Genomic DNA, 21,808 nt, shown 5'->3' with positions numbered 1-21,808 from the left:
GTTCTGGCATATGAAAATGTGTTAGATCCTTGTTTCTGATTTTCAGGTGGTAGTGGTTATTGAGTCTTTCAGAATTACAGAGGAAGCATAATTTTAAATGTATCTATTTCCATGGAGAACTAAGTAATATTGCCTCTAATGGGAACACCTCTGGCCTCTTTTCATCCAGGAGTGCTAAAATCTTTGAGGGGCCTTAGAAAAAGATTGGGCAAGCTCAAGAAAAACATTTGATGTGCCAAATATAAAGGCACCATGGTATCAAGCCCTGAGCCATAGAAGGCTAGGTGTTGCAGCATATGCCACAGCAGAGACAGCCATAATACACAGAGTATCATCATACAGGTTCATAAAGCTTCAACCCATACAGAGTAATACCACACCACTTTAGAAGGCTTCAAGCATGTGCTCATGCAGAGTAACACCGTATCACTTCAGAAGGCTGTAGGTGCCTGCTCATGTTACTCTTTAGCCCAACCTTTTATACCCCTCATGTTGATACATTGCACCTGTGTGCCCTCTGTTCCCTTTGTGGTTGGTCAGTGCCCTGAGTACATCATGGCTCACTGCTGTCAGTGCTGCTCACCTACTTCTCACAGCTGTATCCATTGGGGATGAGGCTCAGCCACAGCCCCACTCCCAATTACTACAAACTACAGCTAGGGAGGGGGACTGGAACTATGTGCTTGTCCTGTTCTCTGCTTCCTGTGTGCTCACTTTTGTCCAGTGTCACAGAAACAGGTCTCTGGTATGGTAATTTGTACAGCAGTCATTTACTTGAAGTGCTGGAAGTGTCTTGGCTTTTAGTAAGGCTGGGAAAACCCCAGGGCACTCATTCCCTCTAAAAAGGATTCTTGTGCCCCAGTTAAAGTTTGCCAGTATGCTCTGTCACAGCAGTGGTGACAAGAGTGCTTTCACTGGCTCAGTTTATTTTAAAAACGTGCAGGTACCGTGAGGCACAAGACCATCTGCGATTATCGTGCGTGTCGTGACCACGAGGGGGCCCTGGCAGCTCTGGTCTGGGTGAGCTCGGTATTACACACTGACCAGAGGGGCAGGGCTGATTGCCTCGTGCCTCAGTGGTTACATGCCTTCTTGTTCAGCACTTCTGAATTACCTTACCTCTTCTATGTATATGTATAATCTATTTTTTTATTACAGTATTTTGCTATGTAGTTTTTAGAAATGCATCTTGTTACAGAAATTCAGCCCTGGTCATTTGATCTCTGTGGCAGAAGACAGATAGTACCAAGCATGTCATCACATGTGAATTTTCATCTGTATGGACGATTTCCCCAAGTAAAAGTTCAGGAGTTTTGCACACGTTGCTGTATTTGTAAGGTAGAAGGAATTGGTATGAAGAATCTTAATGATAAGAATTTTTGTATATCTTAAGAGTTTTTAAGCTTGGTACTACAATAAAGATTTTCTTTCTCTGTGCACCCTTTTATTCTTTCATTTTTTCTAGGAATGTGTGTTTGTGAAATCAGTAACTGCTCTGAACTTGCTGTGCTTTAAATCCCTGCCTGCTGACCACAGCAGGCAATATATACATATTGATGTTATGTGTGTATTAAAAGTGTCCATGAGTACAGTAGGACTATATTTTAGCACTGGGTCTGCACAGTCTTTATGTGATGTGAAGAAAATCAGACAAAAACATGTAGCAGAAACTTAAAGTGGGCAAGGAGGAGTGGGTGTGTTGGGCATACTTGTATTTGTAATGTGTGGATTCAAAGATGAAGCACAGGGTAAAAGTATCTCTTGTGGGAGGTAAAAATGTAAACTCTTAAAGGGGAGCCCAGAAACTTGAATTTTTAGATTGATGCAGTTAATTTAAAAAAAAACTTGTAAAACTAGGAATAACAATATAAGATGAGGGAAGTTTGGGGGGTTTTTGATGTTCTAGAATGTTTTTATTCTGTTTCTGAAGTATGAATATGTGTATATTTTGAAAATCCGACTTTTCAAACAGTACTTCCAAATCCTGCATATAGATACAGTGATTTTCATTACTCTCACTGTGCACATGCAGTGGTTTTATAACTGCATCACACAAACAGGTTTTTTGGGGGGACAGTTACTAACTATGTGCTTTAGAGGGCAAACAGTTCTTTCACAGAACAGGCAGCTTCTCCACAAATGCAAGCATATGCATCTTTCCTAAATTTCCTTTAAAATAATTGCATGCTTTCTTATGCTTCCCTTCAATTAATTTCTTGCAATTCAGTGACTGATGTTTCCATCCTGCAGTACTTTATTGTTTCCTCTGAAATTCATGGTAGCCTTCTTCCCTTGCTAATATCCATGGCAGCTGAGATTGCTCCCCAGCCTCAACACAGCTAGCAACTTGCAGGGTAAAGAACTTGGCCCTGAAAGTTGTGTGTCATTTAATTGTAGCAGTTCTTGGGCTTGTATAAAGGCCTGCTTTATAATCAGCTTGACTTCATTTTAAACAGACAAACAAAAGCATTTTCAGCCTGGGAAAAAGCTCTGAGATTCAGAACAATCGCTTTCCTTGTCACAGTGATGCTTGGATCACTCTGAATCATCCTTGGACTCCCTTTCTTATCAGTAGCCCTTTTGCTCTTTGTTCACATTCTGCTTTTTCATCCTTGCTAGTCCTGGGAGACAGGAGGAGACAAAAGTGTACCCTCACAGCTGCTTTCTGTCACTGTACTTAAGTTTGAGACAATCAGAGTAAGTAGATCTGTGCTCTGTTTTAGTTTCATGCTTGACTACTGTGGTGAGCGATTTCAGGTCTGTGTGCCATGGAAGGAGGAAAGTAAAACTAAAGACTTGCTAGACTGACAGTGTTTTAAACACTGGCATACAGCAGTTGTTTGGTGCAGTATGTGTTTCCAATCCCTTAAAAGACTAGATCTAAACAAATTGTTCAATAAACCTATCATGTCTTGGAAAAGGGAGACTAATTGTGTAGCTCCAAACTACTGTGAGTCTCAGAGAAATCAGTATAACAGAATTGTATTTGTGGTGGGAAGGGAAGCAAGGAATAACTTTAATTATGGAATGTCATATATCAACAGCTGTCTTTGTTCTCTCTTCAGGGGACTTCCGAGAATATTTTCTTAAACTAGTTGCTGGCAACATCTATAATTAAAAAAAACAAAACCCAAACTTGTGGAGAGTAGTAAGGAAGAAAACCTAATCCAGTGGAATTTGACACAGGCGATTTGGTTTCAAATCCTGATTTTCATGGAGCCTTGGCTTCCCCGGCTCATTTGCTGAGTGCCCATGGGGGCATTACTGTTAGTTACAAAAGTTAGCACTGCATCTTCCTAAACCTCCAGCCTTCCATTTTGCTGCTGCTTCCTTCACACTTTCAAAGCATATTGAAGAGGCCCCTTTTAGGTACTGGAAGGTGCTCTAAGTTCTCCCTGGAGCCTTCATTATGACCCTGCCTGTGTGTTGCTTAGTAAACAATGTGTTTACTAAGTGTGTTGCACCTGGCTGTGAGAGTAATTGATCAAGACTGGACTTCTAGGCCAGCATTGAGAGTTCATTGGATGTGACCAGACTTAGAGTGTGTCACACCATTTGCGAATTTGAAAATGTGGTAGTTCTTATTGAGCATAATTGGAATTGCAGCATCCCATTTGCCCTGCATTTCTGTTCCTTAGTGTTGAATTTGCCCTCACTCAGAATAAGCTCAGCTTTCCCCAGCCCCTCTGGATATCTGAGGTCAGTTGGGATGAAAAGGGTGTTCTTCTTCTGCCAAATTTAATGCAACAAAAAAATTGGCTGAACTCTGAAAATGACAGGGTGTCAGGATTGATCAATAGCACAAAGTTGCCCTTTCCTGTGGAGACAGTCAGTCTGTGCTCAGGTGTGGAGCCAAATAAGACAAAAGGTAGAGTCCAGCATATGCAGCAGGGAGAATATGAAATGCTGGGTTTAAGTTCATGTAGTTTCTGGGTGAATAAAAGACAGGAAGTTCACCTGGTTTGCCAGTGTGGTCCTTGGCCTTGTGCACCTGAGGATATATTGCTTTGTCATCAGCACTTAAGAGTTCTTGATTCCTCACTAGCTGAGGAGAAGCTCTTGTGGAGCAACTCCCCCCACCACCCACAAAAGCTTTCTGTCAAGCAATGGGAAATGTCTTGTAGCTATAACACGACACACAAAAAATGCTGAGAAGCTACAATATTGAAACCTCTCAGGCTAATGATGTGTCACTGCTATGCTGCGCAGAAATGTTACTCTGCCAACAAATTCTGTCCCTCCCACCCTGACTGCCATGTGACTCATTGAGTATATTGCTCTACCCAAACAAACATAAAGGAAAACATCCTAATATCTTGTAATAGTAGCTTGTCATCAGTTATGAGCATGAATCAATGGGTGTGTTACACTAATAAGAGAGAGCAGCTACCCTGCAGCATTTTAAGTGGTTCTCTGATGCCCTACAGACATCGTGCAGGCCCTCCTGTGTAGTAAACCATGCCAACACTTTTGTAGTATTTGGTGCTTTCCACCCAATCTCTTGGGCATTCTGCTCATCACAGGAAATGCCTGAAAATGCTATATATTCACTGACTAAATACTTGTGGTTTGGTTTATAGGCCAGACTAACTGCTTCTAAAAATATATTCCTTTCTTCCAAAGAAAGAGAGCTAGGGCTGCTGTTCATTCCTTTTCAGAAGCCCCTCCACTATTCCACACTGCTTGCAGTCATTCTAACCTCTCCTTTGTCATTTTAGGTGTGGTTTGTGGGCAGCTTTTTATTGTTTGAGTAATGCACTGAATGCTCCTTTACTTAATGCCTGCTGTTTGCCTGTGTATAGGGATTTTTCTAACTCAGCATGTACAAGCTGTTTGAGGGAGTAGAATCAGAGCCATGAAAGCCTCCACATGGGGAAATGCAGAAAAGGAGCTTCATTCAAGCAATTTTTAGATACAGTGATGTATTGTCCCCCATTAGCAAGCTTTCTGAATACAAGGGGTTTAAAAGGTCTAGGTAAGCAAAGTAACTTCCTAAGAGGAGGTTTCCTAAGGAATTAATCTCTGTCATTAACAGCATTCGTCTACTCACCATGATAACTGAACCTGCTTTCTTAAGGCAAATTCACAAGATTTTATATTCTCTGTCATCCACCTATTCTAGACACATTCCTCTGGAGTGTAACCCTTTTGGATTGTATCCATTTCCTCACACTATTCCAAAGGTCATTTAGAGATAGTCGGCTCTGAATTACCATGGGCAAAGGCAGTTGCATAGGCATAGATTCAACTTAACACATTGTCTTTATGAACTTCCTCCAAGTAAATAATCTGTCAAAGGCAAACTAGCGAATGAATTAATTTCCAAGTTAGTTGAAAGGCTTGCCCAGTAACACAAGGAGATTACAGCATTCAGTTGCCCTCTCAGTGACAATTTAAAAGGTCATAGTCACCCCAAATTGTACCACTACAGTATACACTGTGGGCAGTCAAAGCTTCAAGGTCAGAACCAGCTGTAAGAGTGCAATCCTTACCATGAAGTTCTGACAAATTTTCCTGTGACCTTTTCCACTGCTAGTGAGGGATAGGGATTCCTGATGCTTTGGGAGCAATATAAGTACAGAGCTATTCCAGTTAAGAGTGTGTTGGCACATGGATGGCAGATCACCTCGCTGGCTGTAGGCAGAAGTGAGCCCATGAAAGCCCAGAGAATGCTGCTGGTGAAGCAGCCATCCCACCCGGCCTTAGAGAGCTGTGGCCCCCTGCCTCTTGCAGGACTGGGGAGCTCACCCTTCACTTTTGAACTATGTATCTCGAGGCCCTTGGCCACAGAACTGTTATGTGTAATCAGAGATTTTTATCGCAAATAGCTCGTTTTCCTGCTGGTGAGGCAGATGAACCGCCCAACTTCCCAGCAGCAGAGGGCAGCAATAAGAGGACCTTATTGCTGCCAAAGAGGACCGTTTAGTGCTTTAAGAAATACAAGCTTTTCACAGACTCATTCAGTTTGTTTACATTATACTATTGTTGAAATATGAAGAAGCTGTTCATTCTTTCCTCCTTCCCTCCCAGTGGCTCAGCACACAGGCTCATATGATTACAACTTTCTGATGCTGCGGATGGAGCACAAGATGTTAATGACTCTGGCTTCTCTCGCTGGGCTACAGAACCGACGCTGTGCTGGCAATGCACCTCCACTGCTGCTCCTTTTGCTTCTGATTTTTTTGCATAATTGAGCACAACAGTAGACTTCGTGCCTGAATCAGTACTACAGTGGAAACACGTTTTGTTTTCATAAGTTTTCGTTGATTTTTTTTTTCCCCAAAATACCACTTCATGCATCCAAACGAATTCCTGTTGGCACGGCCAGTGATGAGCTGGTGTTGTTTCGTGCACGTGTAACTGCTGAGGTGCAGGCTGCCTACCTGCCTGCTTGCTGGCCATTCAAAAGAAACGTTAAGAGACTTCCCCACTTGTTGGCACGGATCGCCGGAGCTACCGGCACGTGCAGGGATCGCCCGGGGCTTGTCGCCCGTCGCCTGGTGTTGGGTGTCTCCCAGAGCTCCGAGTACCCCAGAACGCGACACCGTGAGAGATTCAGCTTCTCCTCTTCTGCTGCATTTTACTCTGCTAAAAATAGCAGAGTGCGGTGCTCACCTGGCGCCCGCCGCTGCCGCCGCCGCCGCCGCCGCGCAAGGACAGCCCAGCCCCGCTGTCCTCGGCGGGGGCTCCGCGGCCGGTGGCGCTCGCAGGGCGGGCCGGCCCGGGTTACATAACACCGCCCGCCGGGCCGGGCCGCGGCGGCGAGGGCGGGCCCTCCGCGCAGCCCCCGGAGCGGCGGGGCCGGTGCCGGGCGGCCCCGCCGAGGCTGAGCAAGCGCCCGAGCGGCCGCAGCGCGGCGGGGGAGCGGCAGCGCGGTCCGGGGCTGCCCGCGGGGGAAGCGGCGGCGGCGGTGCCGCGGCGGTGAGTGAGACGGGCCCTGCTGCGCTGCTCGGGGCCTGTTGCCGGTGCTGGGGGGCTGCGGGAGGGAGGGAGAAGCGATGAGGCGGCGGCGCCTGGGACTGCACCGTCCCGTGCGGTCCCGTCCCTTCCCGCCGGGCGGGAGCGCGGCACGGCACGGCACGGGGCAGGCGGGCTCGGCGGGCTCGCTGTCAGCCCGCCCGGCTCCAGACCCGCCTCCTGTTGCTCGGCGCGCCGGGACAAAATGCGGCCGGGACAGCCCGGTCCCCGCTCGGCCCCGGGCCGGCCGCCCGTGTAACGGGGGTGGCGGGCAGTGCCGGGGCCGCAGAGCGGGAGCGCCGGCCGGGCTTGTCCTTGCCAGGGCAGCTCCATGGGTACTACGAGAGGGTACTACTGTCTGCTCCTGATACACGAAATATCGTAGGTGCAGTAACTGCGGCATGTCTGCCTAAGTAATATACGCTAAACGGGCAAAGCCTTTTATTTAACTTCTTTCCAAAAAATCGCATCTGCGAACGAATGCCAGCCTGGTTCAGCACTTAGGTGCATGCTGCAACTTTTCTGTCTCAGATAGATGTCAGGCTCTTGCCAAAGCCAGTTGCTCAGCGTTACTGTCACATTTCTTCATCTGTAGATCCCCACTGCCAGCACTCTACTGCGGTTTGCAAGGTCCTTGTTCCTCTTCTCCCTTCCCACTTCTCTCCCCTTCAGACCTATTTGATACATCCTAGCTTGCCTCTGATTCCCCTTAAGGGGGTCTGACCTTGCCTCACAATTTCTTCCTAAACAGAAAATTTCCCAGTTTTTCTATTATAAGAGCAACTAACATTCTGTGTAACTTCTGTATGGAAAGTTCCCCCACACCCTAAGGTATACCAAGGCTTTGGTTTCTCATACACTGTTCTCTACCGTCTCTTTTACTTGCACATCCTTATTGGCTTGGCCTTGTGTGAGTTTAGATCTTTGTCCAGGAAAATTTTATTTGTAGAAATAGATTTATTAAAATAGGTAACAGACTAAAATCTGCAGGAATTATGCATGTATGTGATGCTAATTGTGAAAATTATGGTTGCAAGACACTGCTTTATTTTGTGAGTTTATCAGAGCAAAGATGACTGTCTTCCCATTTGCCTCAAATCTAAGCCTGGCTGTCTTGAATCATTAATGAAAAATAAAATCACTATGCTACTCTTGCCACTTCCTTGCTGCTAGTTTTGGATGTTTCTTTTTAGCCCTTGGCATGGTGTATGTCATCTGAAAATCTTTGTACGCAGTGCTTGTTTTCTGGGGAAAGAATTTTAAAAATGCCACAAAACTTTAAAAGCTGATTGGTTGCCTTCAAGTGTTTTTCTTCTTTTCCTGGAAGTGTCTCAAATCTGCAGTTGTTGAAATGCACATCAGCTTGGCACAGTCTCTGTGGCTGCCAAATGTGTGAGCCAGTTGGATCTCAAGGAAATGTAACTTATTGCAATCGGTCTTGTGGCGACTCTTTGTTCCACAAGAAACAAACATCTTTTGGTGAGTCACAGCAGCATTGTTCTCTGCAAACTAGTTGTCAGGAAATGGAGTCTGACAATCCCAATGGTCCCTCTGTAAAAGCAGCTTTCCCCTACACCCAGTGCTGTTTCCATGTTTGTGAATCATCGGATCCGGAGTCCCCTCAAACTCCCAAGGAAGACAGAATTAGCTGCTATTCAGGGTGTGGTATTGTGGTGCTTGCCTCTCTTGTTGTGTTTCTTCTAATAGTTACAGTTGTTCCCTTCAGCCATATTTCACTGCTCCTCCTTTCCCTCTCACCTTGGCCAGGACTTGTATCCTACCTCCAGGTCTGTTCCTGGCACATGTCCTCTGTGTGGCCTTTGTGCACTAACCTCATTGGAAAGAAAGTCTAGCTTTTCCTTGGGAATAAGCCTTTTTTTTTTTCTTTTTTTTTTTTTATTTCCTTTTCCACTTATCTGTGGCTTACAAATCATCCTTAAAACAGTTGTATACACTTGTGGATGCTTGGCTTCAGAATGTGGCTGTACCTGCGTGCACATGACTTTGGAGAGCAATTCCACTGCCTGAGGGGATGCTCCACACCTGCATTGCAGCTTCAGAAAGATAACTGGCATCTATTGGAAACAAGGTTTTTTGCCAGCACTTAATATATGTATACACATGAGTCTTGGTGTGTGTCCCTTATGTAATATTTTTTGCCATTTCTCAGTTTCAGCCAAGTATGACATAAGGAGAACAGCTCCAAGGTAATTAAATTTCTGCAAATTTTGTAGAAGCAGGCCAACAGGGAAAATCAAGTCTAAAATCAGACACTTGATAGTTTTCCCAAGTTTTTAGATGAGTGACTGAGTGATTCATTCATATTTGACAGCCTCCATTTGGGAATAATGTGTTTGGTGCAAATGAAGCTGTAAAGAGAAAGGGAGAAGGATTTTGAGTAAATGCCCCTGAACTGGCATCTCCCTTAAAACTTCAAAGAATACAAGTGACACTGATATCATACATTGCATTTTGAACATGGGAACAAAAAATCTTGCTACAATTCAGTGTATACTTTTAATCAGTCAAGGAACTCAGCTCTTCTAGATCTGATTTCCTGAGTTGGCCTGGTCACAGAGTGCTTTGTTTTTACATCCCTGCATCTCCAGGACACAACTCCTGTCTTTGTTCTGCCTGGCACACATTTGCACAAGTACAGAAGGGCTACGATCTCACTATGATCACATTCTCTAGTGTCTTTAGATTTATTTTATTTTGACAAAATTGGCCAATAGTTTCAAGACTGCCATCATTTAAGCATAATTCCCATGAAACCGTGCAAATGAAAGTGACCATTCATCCTGACTCAAAATAATGTGTTCTAGCAGGACAAATCCCAGATCCTTGGTAGCAATGACAAGATATTGGATTTCTGTTTTGATTTGGGGTTTTCAACTGTTAGTCCTTGTCAGCTGCAGATGGGGTTTTGTGGCACAGCTTTAACTTGTCCTCTCAAACGTGTTCTGCCATGGACAGGTGCAATAGTGTCCTTAGAAAGGGCCCCCTTATGACTGGATTGTGTGTCTCCACCTAAGGATTGTGGGCCAAGTGTGAATCCTGCTAATTCGGGCATGTGAAATGAAAAGAACACTTTGTAGCAGGAAAAATTCCTGAGCTCCAGGAATGAATGTTAACAGAGGGTGCAACTGGCAAGGGAGTTTTTTCCTTGGCACATTTTCTATATGAACACAAAGTATCAGGCATCTGAGATCAACAGGAATAAATACCAGGTCCTTTAATACCTCTTTGAGTCTGGCTGGAAAAACCTTCTTACTGTCTTTGGAGTGCAGTAAGTGGAATACTCTTACTCTTGAAGGAAAATATCTTTTAGGGTAGTGCTTACTGATGGCTCGTAAGGTCTTAGCTTCTTCAGGCTGTAATTCCATGAAATTAAAACATGCACAACAGGTGGTCAGGGTCCCTTTTGATCATACAAGTCTGCTCTGCAAACAGCTGAATGAGAGGAATTTAGTGTCTTCAGTTAATATTGGTTAAAGTAGTCTGAAATTACGTGAGCAAAATTGAAAAGTGTCACTGTGTCATCAGTTGCCATCAAATGCAGTGTTTAAAGTTCAAAATAGTCTGACAATGATTATTTATAGGGTCCAAATGTCACAGCCTTAAATTTTGCTCACATTTTGGTCTGAAATACAGTTTTATTGCCTGAGGCTGATATTGGCATATGCAGACTTATAATATTTCCATGACTAGCTGCAGTGTTGTCAGCATCAACTTAAACACAGTCTTGTTCTTTAGTTTGAAAGTTTACTCTTCTCATTTGTTTTCCAGTGTTTGTTGAGAGCATAGCAGTTGAAGTATCACTGAAATGGAGTCTTTAAACTGAAAGTGGAGATCTTACATAAGGATTGCTCCTTACACACTCTTCTGCAGAGCTGGAGCTCCGAGTCAGTCCTTGCCTTCCACAAGGACTGATGGTTCTGCAACAATGTCTGTTAGACATTGCTGTGGATTCCCTGCTTTGTAGACATAAAGTAACCTGAGCTGTTGCTTATCACATGTTCCTGTATTGCTAATAAATTGTATCACAGGATGGTACTGCCTGAATTACAGAAAAACTACTCAGAGAGTAGAGCCCTGGGGTATTTACCTTCAGGTATCTGAAGGGGCCCCTCCTCAATGCTGAGGAAAGAATGGTAGGTCTAACAGGGATAGTGGTTCTCACTGACACCCCATATCAGGTTAATAAGCAATCTTTGATGTCTCTGTCTGTGCACACAGCTTAATTGTATTTCAAGGAAAGTGCATTGGTTTCAAGGGGGTGTGGAAATATTTCTTTTCCTTAGACAGAACTGACTTTTAAGGTCTCTGCTGTTACAAGCTTTTTTTCTATGTTACATTTAAATAGAAGACATGGACTTGATATGCAGTCCTTCATATCAAGGACTTTCAAGGAACTTTCTGCTTTGACTGTAACAGACTGAGAATTACAGGGCAGTCTCAGCCTTGGGATATCACTGAACAGGAGCATAAAAAACATACTGGAAGAAATTAAGAGATAGGAGAAAACCAGGAGATTGTAATTTGATTGGAATTCAGGTATGAAGCTGTAGCTTGTTTGTTTTGTTCTTGATTAGTGTTTATTTAGTGGCACTGAAAGGTGAAATACCTACTATTACAGTTGTGCTGTGCAGAAAGCCTTTTGAGAACCACGACAGTAATACTTGGGAGTACAAACTGAATGAGAGGCTCACGTGGGACAGCTTGTGCTGGGGAACTTACTGTTCTATGTAGTAGATTTAGTGCCTGTCACCAGGGAATCCTAGACACACTTTACATAAGGCTGCCTGCTGCTCCCCTTGTGGTTGATTTTGACTATAATAAGAATGGAAGGGACCTACAACAACACCTAGTGCAACTGCCTGACCACTTCAAGGCTGAGTAAAAATTAAATCACATTATTAAGGGCACTGAATGCCTCAAACAATGACAGGCTTGGGGCACTGACCACCTCTCTAGGAGGGCTGTTGCAGTGTTTGACCACTCTGTTAGGCAGGAAGTGGTTCCTAACCTCCAGTCTAAACCTCTCTAATGCAGCTTTGCCTGCCCCAAGTTATCTCTGTGATCTTGAAGAGGCATGTACAGTCAGAGGTTTAAAATGGAACCAGTGATGTTGGGTGCTTTGTGTGTTCCTGGGTCTGTCAAAGGCTGCATTTGAAAGATAGATGCTGCTGAGAGAGCCAGTGTCTTCATCTGTGAAATGGGACACTAACATCTTATCCCACAGGGTATGATGTGTGTGGCAGCTGTGTTGTAGGTACCAGGTGGGAGGGTGTTACAGGTGTGACAGAGTAAATCACCCACAGTGGATCTGGGGTGGTTTTATTTTAAAACCAACACTGGAGTTTTCACCCTAAAAGATTATCTCACACACTGGACTGAGACAACAACAATAATAAATTAAACAGTGAAAAAAGTGTAGGGGTTACTTTTTATCTCCATCTCACATAGAAGTTATATGTTATTTAAAGCATTACATGCTTGTATTATTTTCCTGCCATGATAATGAGGCAGTTGTATCATAAGAACGTGTGTTGTTTCTGACTGAGGAGTAGTTTGTGAGATGTAACAGCTGGTCTTTATCCAGGCTCTGTGTCCCATTGTGGATGCAGCCTGAAGGAGTTCAGGGAAGCTGAAGGCGGAAAGTGCACAAGCACTGATGTACCCACTGCATTTTCAAATCAGTTACATGCAAAGACTGGGTCATGTGAGAAAATATCCTCCTACCTTAAGGTTTCTGTGACTAAATAAAAGAAATCATTTCTGTCAGTCCTGAAGCTGTCAGTTCTTCCCCAGGCTGTGCATTTCCTTTAGCTTAGATGACTTATTTTTCTTAATCCAAGAGTCTTTGCATGAGCACTTGAGTCTTTGGTAGTGCTTACATGAATGGCAGATGACAGCAGCTGGCAATTGTAGGTGATGTTTCTTATGTAAGTCAGCAGAATTGCTGTATAGGTGCAGCAGGTTAAGCACAGGCTTTGTGTGAAGTACAAGACTTTAACCCTGGCTAAGAACACTGGCTCAGTAAGCGCCGCAGACGCGCATTAATTTAGATCTCCAGATTAAGAGAGCACCCAAGGAAAAATTTACTTGTTGCCTTGTCTTTTAAGTCCACAGGAGTCAGGACAGAAATCTTGGCTCTGTGACAGTATTGCCCTTGGCTTTACCAGAGCCTGGGATTTTCCCTTGTCTTCTCAGATTATAAACCTTCTGACTCCATTAGTTGAGCTGCCAGTGTTAAATGCCAATCTACAGAAAATGTCTGCAGCCTAACAAAAAGGAAAATATTTCAAGCATCTTTGGGTTATTTTTTCGTTTGTTTGGGTTTTTGTTGTTTTTTGTTTGTTGGTTTTGGGGGTGTTCTTTTGGGTGATTGATTTGGTTTTGTTTGTTTTTTTTCTATGAGAAATTCCTTTCTGGGATGGAGCTACCAGCAACCCTAATAGTATTTTTGCCTTCAGCATTGTTTCATTTCTTCCCTCAGGTCTTTGCTTGTCCAGCTTGAGCAGGGAGGTTGGATTAGATGAGCTCCAGTGGTCCCTTCCAAGCTCAGCCATTCCATGATTCTGTGAATACCTCATGATGGGGGAGAGCTGGTGCTGTCATTCTGGTTTGCAGAGTGAAGTAGTATTTGCTGTCTGATGAAAGAGCTGAAGGTGTTTATTAAAACCACTTTTATAAGTAATTATGTCGGCACGTTTAATCCCAATACTTAAAATGTCACGGCCCCCTTTTTTTTTTAAGTTCTTTTATTCTTGACTCATTAGTTAGTTATTGTAGTTAGTCAGTGCTGAGGAATCTACCTGGATGTGCTTCAGTGCTCTGCAGGTTATTGTTTTCTATAGAGCCCTTCCTGTGTCAGCTATCACTGGTATTTGTGAAGTGCTGTTATTGCTACTCGCAGGTTACACCTTAGTTTGGGGATTTGCAAGATGTTTTTCTCAGTTAAGCAACAGTATCAGCAGCTAACCTACTTCTTGGTTCTTTTAGTCTTGCTCAGACCAGATCTGACATTTTTCAGAGTTTGGTTGGGTGTGTGGGTTGAATTTTTTTTGTTTGTTTCTTTTAATGCTAACTGGTAAATCAAAATACTTGTTTGTTTGTTTGTTCTTCCTTGCTGAATGGAACAGAGCATAATGATGACCAAAACCAGACCTTTAAGATGCTCAGCTTGCCAGGTGGGACACCTGAATCATTAGGCTGTGCATAATGATTAGGTTCTTCATAACAATTCATTATTTACACAGAGTGAAACTGTGTAAAACCAGAGATCAAGAGCTTGACCCCTGTCTGTGCTGTCCCTGCCAGTACCTCTGAGCCCAATACTTAGGACAACCTGATTGCTTGATGTGTTTCTTTTCTGAAAAGTCCTTTCACAGCAATTCCAAACCAGATTCTTTGGTGAGAAGCACTTGCACTGACAGTCCCTTCATACCAATGTTATTCTAATTCACAACTAAAGCGTGGTTAGAAATATGTTCTGCAGAGTAGTAAGAATATATAACACAGTTGCTATGGTTGAAGAAAGATTTTTATACTGCTGCTCTGTTTCCTATCTAAGGGGTTTCATAGCTCTTTGTCAGAGCTCAGACAACAATATCATTTACAACCCTTGCAACCCTGCTGGGGTGACAGTGTCTGTCTCCTGAGCAGTTAGAGGACAAACACATCCCTGCCTGCTTGAAGATGCAGAGTGTTAGTGGGCAATGAGGCTGCCCTGCCCTGAGTATCACTTACAGCAGACTGATCAGTGGGGCAGTGTAGTCATTTAACTCCATGGGCTGCCCTGGGTTTGCAGAAATGTTTCCTTCTCAGTGCCCACGGGCTGCCAGGTAATCTGAGATCATCCAGCAGATGTGTTACAAGAGTTACAGCTGCAGCAGATGTTACCACAGCTACAGATGTAACTGAATCCCTGTTTGAGCTTAGACGTGTCAGCCCGAAGAAAGGGCCATTCAAATGCTTTCTGCTACCACAACAGAAATGATAGCTGGCCAGAAGAGTGGGAAGATGTTTCATCCCTCGCTGAAACTGAAAATGGACTTCTTTATATGGGAAAAAACAGAATGGGAGGTCAGATGTTGTGGTGCCATTTGGAATATTTTGCTGAATCTGGTTTCCTTAAAGAAATATGGGAAAATGTAAAATCAAGTTCACTCTAAAGTGAATTACACTCAAGTGGTAATGTGGTATTTATATATTTTAAATATGTTGGGATACTAACTTACAGGAAATTTTGTGGGAATGCTACATTTTTCACTCTTGGTTTGATCCTCTCGTTGCTGCCTCTAGCTTGTGGCTGTCTGTACTCACCAGGGGAGCTCCTTTGCCTTCTAGATTAGTCATCCAAAGAGACTGATTCTTACCTTGCTTTAGAAGCTGCATAGCTGACATTAGCCATATATGCTCTGCTTCTTCAGTACTACTAGTTTCAGTGCTTTTTAAAAAATACTAATTTATTTTTTCTTTTCAGGACTATCTCAAATTTGCAGTGACTGTGGGTATACCACGAGAGAGAGAGCAAGGGAAAAGTGATAAAGGGGTTCACTTATAGGCATTTAAAACCCCCCATTCAAACAACACAATTCTAAAACAACCATGATTTGATTTTCAGATAAGTGGACTGTTCTCCAGTTTACATCCCCTAGGCATGATATAGTTTAGTCTGCTTGTGTTTTGAGATGTTCTTATCCTGATGTGTTTTGAGATACTCATATAGTTCTAAGGATTATTCATGTTAGCAAAAGGCTAACAAGAGAGTTGGAAAATAGCTGATATACCAGTTCCCTCTCTAGAGGTACAATCAGCACTGCTAACTCTTAAGATGTTCCTCCTTTTCTGTCCCTTTTATCTGGGTTTTTTTATCTGAAATTCTGTTTGGTTGGCTGAGCTGACATCACTTCTGCACATGGGGTCACAGCCACTCTGAGGCTACTGGTCTTTAGTTAATTCTCTGTATTAGCAACTTCACAGGTTAGCTTGATAAACATTTTCTATTCCACGGTTGTTCTTCCACCTAGGTTTTCATCCATCTTTGTTCCTCTCTTCAGTTTTTCCCCATGCTCTTCCTTTGTGCTGCCTGATTCCAAAATGGATGGAGAGGCTCACAGTTTTATCACTGTTTTTATCTGTAGCTTCTAATTTGGAGGTAGAAGTCAAACAAACCTTTCCTCCCATGTTTAGCTTTCACTGGTTTCTCCACCTCTCCTACATATTAATTGTAATTCTAAAATGCTGTTCAGTGTAGTATAAAGTATGGCATACATCAGCTAAAAAGGTTGAGAGATTGTTGCCTTATGGACCTGCTTTGGATTTACACCACCTTGAGTAAGTGGCACCTGTTTTGGTCCTGGAGTGTATTAGATCTACACCATTAGGATGACGCAATGGGTAGTGGGCTAGATAGACCAAACCAGTGGGTTTTATTGAATGTCTAAAAGCAGGAGTACCCAGCAGGATCTTAATTAATCAAGGGAGAATGCTGCTTTGTATTTTCCATAGTATTGGGGAAGTAGGGAAGGAGAATTCATCATGTGCTGTGTCGTGAGGGACAGGTAATGCCTGCAAAGTATATTCCATTCAGCCAAATTGTGCAGCAGAGGTATTTCCTGAAAATATCAGCTAACCTCCTTTTTGTCTTGCATGATTGTAACTGAGAGCAGAATCTAGATTAGTGTGTCAGTCTGTGAAGGGAATTTCCTGCTAGAGACCTTGAGAGTAAAAAAAGAAGTTGAAGATAAGGAAAATTATTATTATGTTAGAGCCTGAGTTAATGATTTCTAAAATCTCTGCTCTGACGTACCTGTCTGCACTTTTACTTCTTGCTGGTCTTCATCCTGTGTATTCAGTTCCCATTCAGCAAACATCTGTCAGGCATAATAATTTCAAGCATTAATCCTTACAGGAATTAACCAGCTTGTTAGTTGATGACCTGAACTAGATAGTTTCTGGGGATTATTGCTATTTAAATCTCACCTACGTTTTAAACAGTGGCAGCATGCCCTGCTCTGGGTTTCTTTTCTTTCTCTTTTTTTATTTTTTTCTGCACTGATATATCTTTGGATTGCCATCTCCTCTTTCACTCCCGCAGCACGGGAGGAGGCAGAGAGGAAGTCCTGTGCTTCCTCCTGCCTTAGCAAGGAGGAAGCCACTGGTTTCTCTTCGTGCCAGACTTGCTCGTGCTGCCAACTGTGCCGAATTGCTGCTCTAACGCCCAGTGGAGGCCAGGCTGCATTGTGGCTGCCATGCTGGGAAGCCATCAGGAAACTTTGATGGAATCACCACAGACTTTCACCCACCCTTTTTACCAGATTTCCCAGGATTTTGGTAAGGTTTTTACAAGGTAACTTTTATTTCATAATGTAGTGAGATGGTTGTGACAGGCAGTGTGTCTGTTATCTTTTGCCTCCTAATAACTTTTGCACTCGTTTTCTTCTTTGCATTAAATTTCCCAGAGACATGGAAGTGTTAAAGATCCCAAGTGTCTTGAAATTTCATGGATTCAAACTCTAGTGAAAGGGGAGCTAGAAGTCAGTGGCCTGCTGCAGGAGAGCCATGACAGAGGGTTGTGGCAGCAGCCAGCTGGTGGAGGGCTCCATTGGCGCGCTTTTCTCCGGAGGCAGCGCACGCCTCCCCCTGCCTGCTGCCAGCCCCACAGCACTGGGGGAAAGGGTGGGGGCCCAACGGGGAGGGCCCAGTGCAATGAAATAAGGCCTGATAAATTGCTTTGTGAGCAGCAGGCCAGGATGGCGAGCTCCTTGATGTAAGGCAGGAGAAAGAAAGCCAAAATATCCCTAGAGTGTGTGCAGCAGAAGGGTTGGAGATAAGGGACAGTTGGTGAAGCTAATAGAGAGAGTCTGTTGGGAGCTGGGAGTGTGGCTGCTACTCCAGACACGATATCAGCTTTTACAGCCCCGAAATTTTTGCTGAACTGGGACTGCTGAGATCCCTTCCATGAAGTTTGGGTTTAAGGTCACATATATAACTGTTGAAATGTGGCCTGGGGGTATGCAATAGGTAAAAAAGGGGACTAAAGAAATTCAGGTTTATTTTTTAACTAGGGAGCATGGTTTGCACAAACCTGTTGTTTATGTTGTGCTCATTGAACCCAAACAAGGTCATTGGAGTCTCTGCTCTGTGGTCCTTCAGCAATTGCTCCCATCAGAGCTTGACATATTTTCCTTCAGGAAGATGATAACTGGCTTCTCCTGTTTTATGAATCAACCTTTTGCAAGGTGCTTGCTGAGCCCTGATCTGTAAATTGAAAGGGAAATATTGGAAAAAAATTTCAGTGAAATGAAATGCCTTTAAAATACAGCGTTTGTGTTATCTTTAGAAGATAGCTTTGGTGACTAGTGGGGCGATATTTTTATTTCTTTTAGACCAAAGTTGAGTTTGTGCCATGATGTCTATTACTCCTTGTAGAAGAATTCTGTTATTAATAGGGTTAAACAAATCTATAACTTTATATACCTCTTCCTCCTTTCAAGTGTTTGAGAAGAGGAAGCGCTCTGTCTGCATGTGTGTGTACCAGCCCTTGGCTGATATGGACCCCTGTTACCCTAAATGTATCTCTGTGTTAGCTCTCAGGCGGGCCCAGGGATATGTCCTGTAATATTTAGGGTGGAATTTTCAAACTTGCTGAGAAGCAGCAGCACGCCCTGAGGCCCCCTTGGGCTCCGAATGGAGCACAGCTGCCTGATCTCTTCAGGCGTTTGCGTGAAAAGAAGAGCTTTGGTCTCTCGTAGGACTCCATTTCTGAAAGGTGGTTGTTGGCGAATGACACGCGTGGGAAGCAGCAGCGTTGGCTTTGCCGTGCTGGCATTACCTGTGATCGAAGCTGGAACTCTGCTCCTCCTGGCTGGGACCTGCGGTCACAGCTGGAACTCTGCTCCTCCTGGCTGGGACCTGCGATCGCAGCTGGAGCTCTGCTCCTCCTGGCTGGGGGACGGCTGCGACAAACGCGCTCGCTGCTGGCTCCTGCTGCCGGCTTACTCTGCTTGAGTCTCGGCAGGAGGAGGCTCGGATCCCCTCTGGGTGTATAGAGCCCAGGATTTCAGTGCCGATCAGGCAAGAGGAACGCTGGCACGGTGCTCTCCTCCCCGGAGAGGAGCGGTGCCCGCCGGCTGCGGGCTCAGCGCAGCCAGCCCAGATGTGCCCGTGCTCCCCGAGCCACAGCGCCCGGCAGCTCCCACTGTGCGAGGGTGGCACAGACACAGTGGAAACTGCAACCGTTCGGGCAAAAATAAGTCACGAGAACGCAGCCTGTTTAATTCAATTCCAAAAATGTTCTCAACCGCTCAAAATTAATTTATGACCAGCGTTTTGCAGTGGTCTGCTTTGTTTCTGAACTCGGGGATGAGGTTGCTGACGGTTCCAATAGCGTGTTTTGTTTGGGACACAGGCAGGCCTTGTTTACCTGTGGGTTTCTCTGAACACAAACCAGTGTTTTGCAATATAAAGCCTGATATTATCAGATTAATGCAAATATTACTTTTAATTATGTACAGAGTGCTGACTGTTTAGGTATAGCTATTTACTGTTTTGGTATAGCCTCCTGTAATACGTTCCTGACAGCATTTCAAGTGTTAATCTCTTTCAGGGGTCATTTTTCCCTTTCTTTATATAAACAGATCTTTCTGTTCCATGCAAATTAAAATCTGCCAGTTTTTCCATAACCATATGCTTTGGTCCCAAGAAAAAAAACCTCTTAATCAACAGCTTTAGTATCTAAAATTAGTATAGTCCTACTTGTTACTTTTTTTCCATCCCATAAGTCTCACTTTCACTGTATAAATATATCATTAGCATAATTGAACTGATAATGTTTTGAAAGATTTATCTGAGAAATCTTGTTTTGGAAAGTTAGTCCTTCAGCTGTTCTAAATGGGACAAAAGACCTGTGCACTTAGAGCATACTTGCAGAGTACTTGCAAGTGACTTTGTTTCTAAGAAATATTTCTGGTATATACTTGACTCTAAAGATTTGTGAGTTTAAAAGCCATGTGCTTAGTGCTCCAAGTTACACACTTAGAGGTGAAACAGTCAAATGATAGTCAAAAAATATTTTAACACTGATCTTGTAAGGGGAAAAATTGCAAGTTTAAAAACCCTCAGATCCAAATGTGGAAACAGTGGTGTGGAGTAGGAAAGAATACAGACTTGCAGACAGATTGACATCCTGTAGCCCTGAGCATTCATATTACAACTGTGGGCCACTTCAGAACACAGGATTCCTGTAGAAGGTGAATTATCCCACCTCTGGTATGGCTCCTTGCCTGGAAGTGTCCCTCTCTTGCATGACTGGCTATGGAATCGCAGGGCTCCTACCCTGGATGTCCCACCACAGCCTGCGGGTCAGTGCAGTGAATCCCCTTTCCTGGTGTGAGATCCAGCCAGGTGCTCCAGCTGGGCTTGAGGGTCTCTTTCTGAGTACCTTTGCTTGCAGGGGGTGGGTGGAGGGCATGGGGGGCGGGGGGTGGAAGCACTGCAGCTTGCACAGAGCAGTGGCAATGCAGCTGAAGGCTCTGACAGCCCCTTCTTCCATCACTCTGTGTCCCTAAGTACACACTGATCCCTTCTTTCATTGCCAAACCCCTTCCAACTTGTCCTCTGTAATCTCTTTGGGACAGAGGTATTATCCTTTTAACTGTAGGGCACTTCTGCTCAGCCAGGGTGCTGTGACAGCTCACTGGTCCTATGGGGTTTAACACTCCGGAGTCCTGATTGTGGCACTGGCCCTTGGGAGCCACCATGTGACAAACTGCACACAAAGAAGGAGAGCTGTTCCCAGCTAGCCAGGGAAGATGGGCAATTTCTCAATAGGGTTGTGATGCCAAAGCTAAGCAGCACAGCTGGGCTATGAAGGATTGCCAGGAAGAGTTACTTGGGAATAGTCTGCAGAGCAAAACTAATTTGCAAAGTATATTTGGCAAATGGGGAGAACCACACCTCTGAGAAAATGAGGTTGTCTGTACACACTAATATGATCAGCAGAAGAGGAATGATTTATCAGGGATATTATCACTCTGAATTGTTCACTGATCTCTGGCAAGGAGCAGATACCACAGGGGTTTATTATCAGTATATCAGTGCTGTGACTGGCGCCCAGTACTGAGGGATCACACAGTCCTCTGGAGGACAAGTGGGAGATAATTGAGTACATAAATTCTAGTCTCCAGAGACTGTGAAACTAATCCTGTTGGCTGGCAGGGCTTTATTGTTGGCTGACCAACAAAACTTAGTAAAACTTGTTAAAACCTAGGGAACTGACAAATGTTGAAACCAAATCTACTCAAGAACTTGTCCCCCGCTGCTCAAGGTGAAGATTGCTGGTAAACCCACAGATGTCTTTTGGGTAATCTCCCCATCAGATTCCCTGGACCTGAAGAATCCTTCCTGAAGTTGTAGAGCAGAGGTGTTAAACCTGTGATTTCCCAGACTAAAGTGTCTGTGAGTGGTAACTAGGAAAATGAAGGCTCTTGTCATTAAGTTTAAAGTCACTAAAAAGATATCTGCTTCTCAGCAGAGACACTTGAAGTGGTACAGATTAGAAGAGGCTGAAAATCACCCTCTGCAGCATTTATTACCAGAATCTTCCACTTTGTTCTTGTCTTTCAAGTATTTCCTTATTGCTCAGAGGCAAGAAACAAAGTGTCTTTGAACCCAAGTTGTTATCTGTAAAAGGCATAGGATAGTCTTACTTTCCACCAGGGCTGACTGAATAAATGCTCAAAAGATTGTTTATACCTCAATAATGTGGGAAAAGAAAAGCAAAATCTAAACCAGACAGCTATCTAATGCAGATACTCTGTCTCCTTGATGGTAAAAAAAA

The 21,808-nt window shown here is 43.9% G+C and overlaps 1 protein-coding gene across 3 annotated transcripts in view; it reads left to right on the top strand.

Annotated features, from left to right (window-relative positions):
* Window positions 1–21,808, top strand: part of SYNE3 (spectrin repeat containing nuclear envelope family member 3) — a 74,961-nt gene that overhangs the window by 3,140 nt on the left and 50,013 nt on the right. The window contains exon 1 of one of the 3 annotated variants that reach the window (XM_030240711.2): window positions 6,773–6,921. The exons of 1 other annotated variant lie outside the window; for it this stretch is intronic. Coding sequence is in view for 1 of the 2 variants with exons in the window: in XM_030240710.2 (XP_030096570.2) it covers window positions 17,220–17,301 (82 nt within the window). In the remaining variant the exon portion in view is untranslated. Of the gene's footprint in view, window positions 1–6,772; window positions 6,922–17,134; window positions 17,302–21,808 lie in introns of those variants that run through there. One more of the 3 variants, XM_030240710.2, reaches the window with a different exon arrangement.

The sequence above is a fragment of the Serinus canaria genome, chromosome 5 (genome assembly GCF_022539315.1).
Source record: "Serinus canaria isolate serCan28SL12 chromosome 5, serCan2020, whole genome shotgun sequence".
Lineage (NCBI taxonomy): Eukaryota > Metazoa > Chordata > Aves > Passeriformes > Fringillidae > Serinus > Serinus canaria.
The sequence above is the reverse complement of the archived record's forward strand: the minus strand, read 5'-3'. Positions and strand labels throughout refer to the sequence as shown.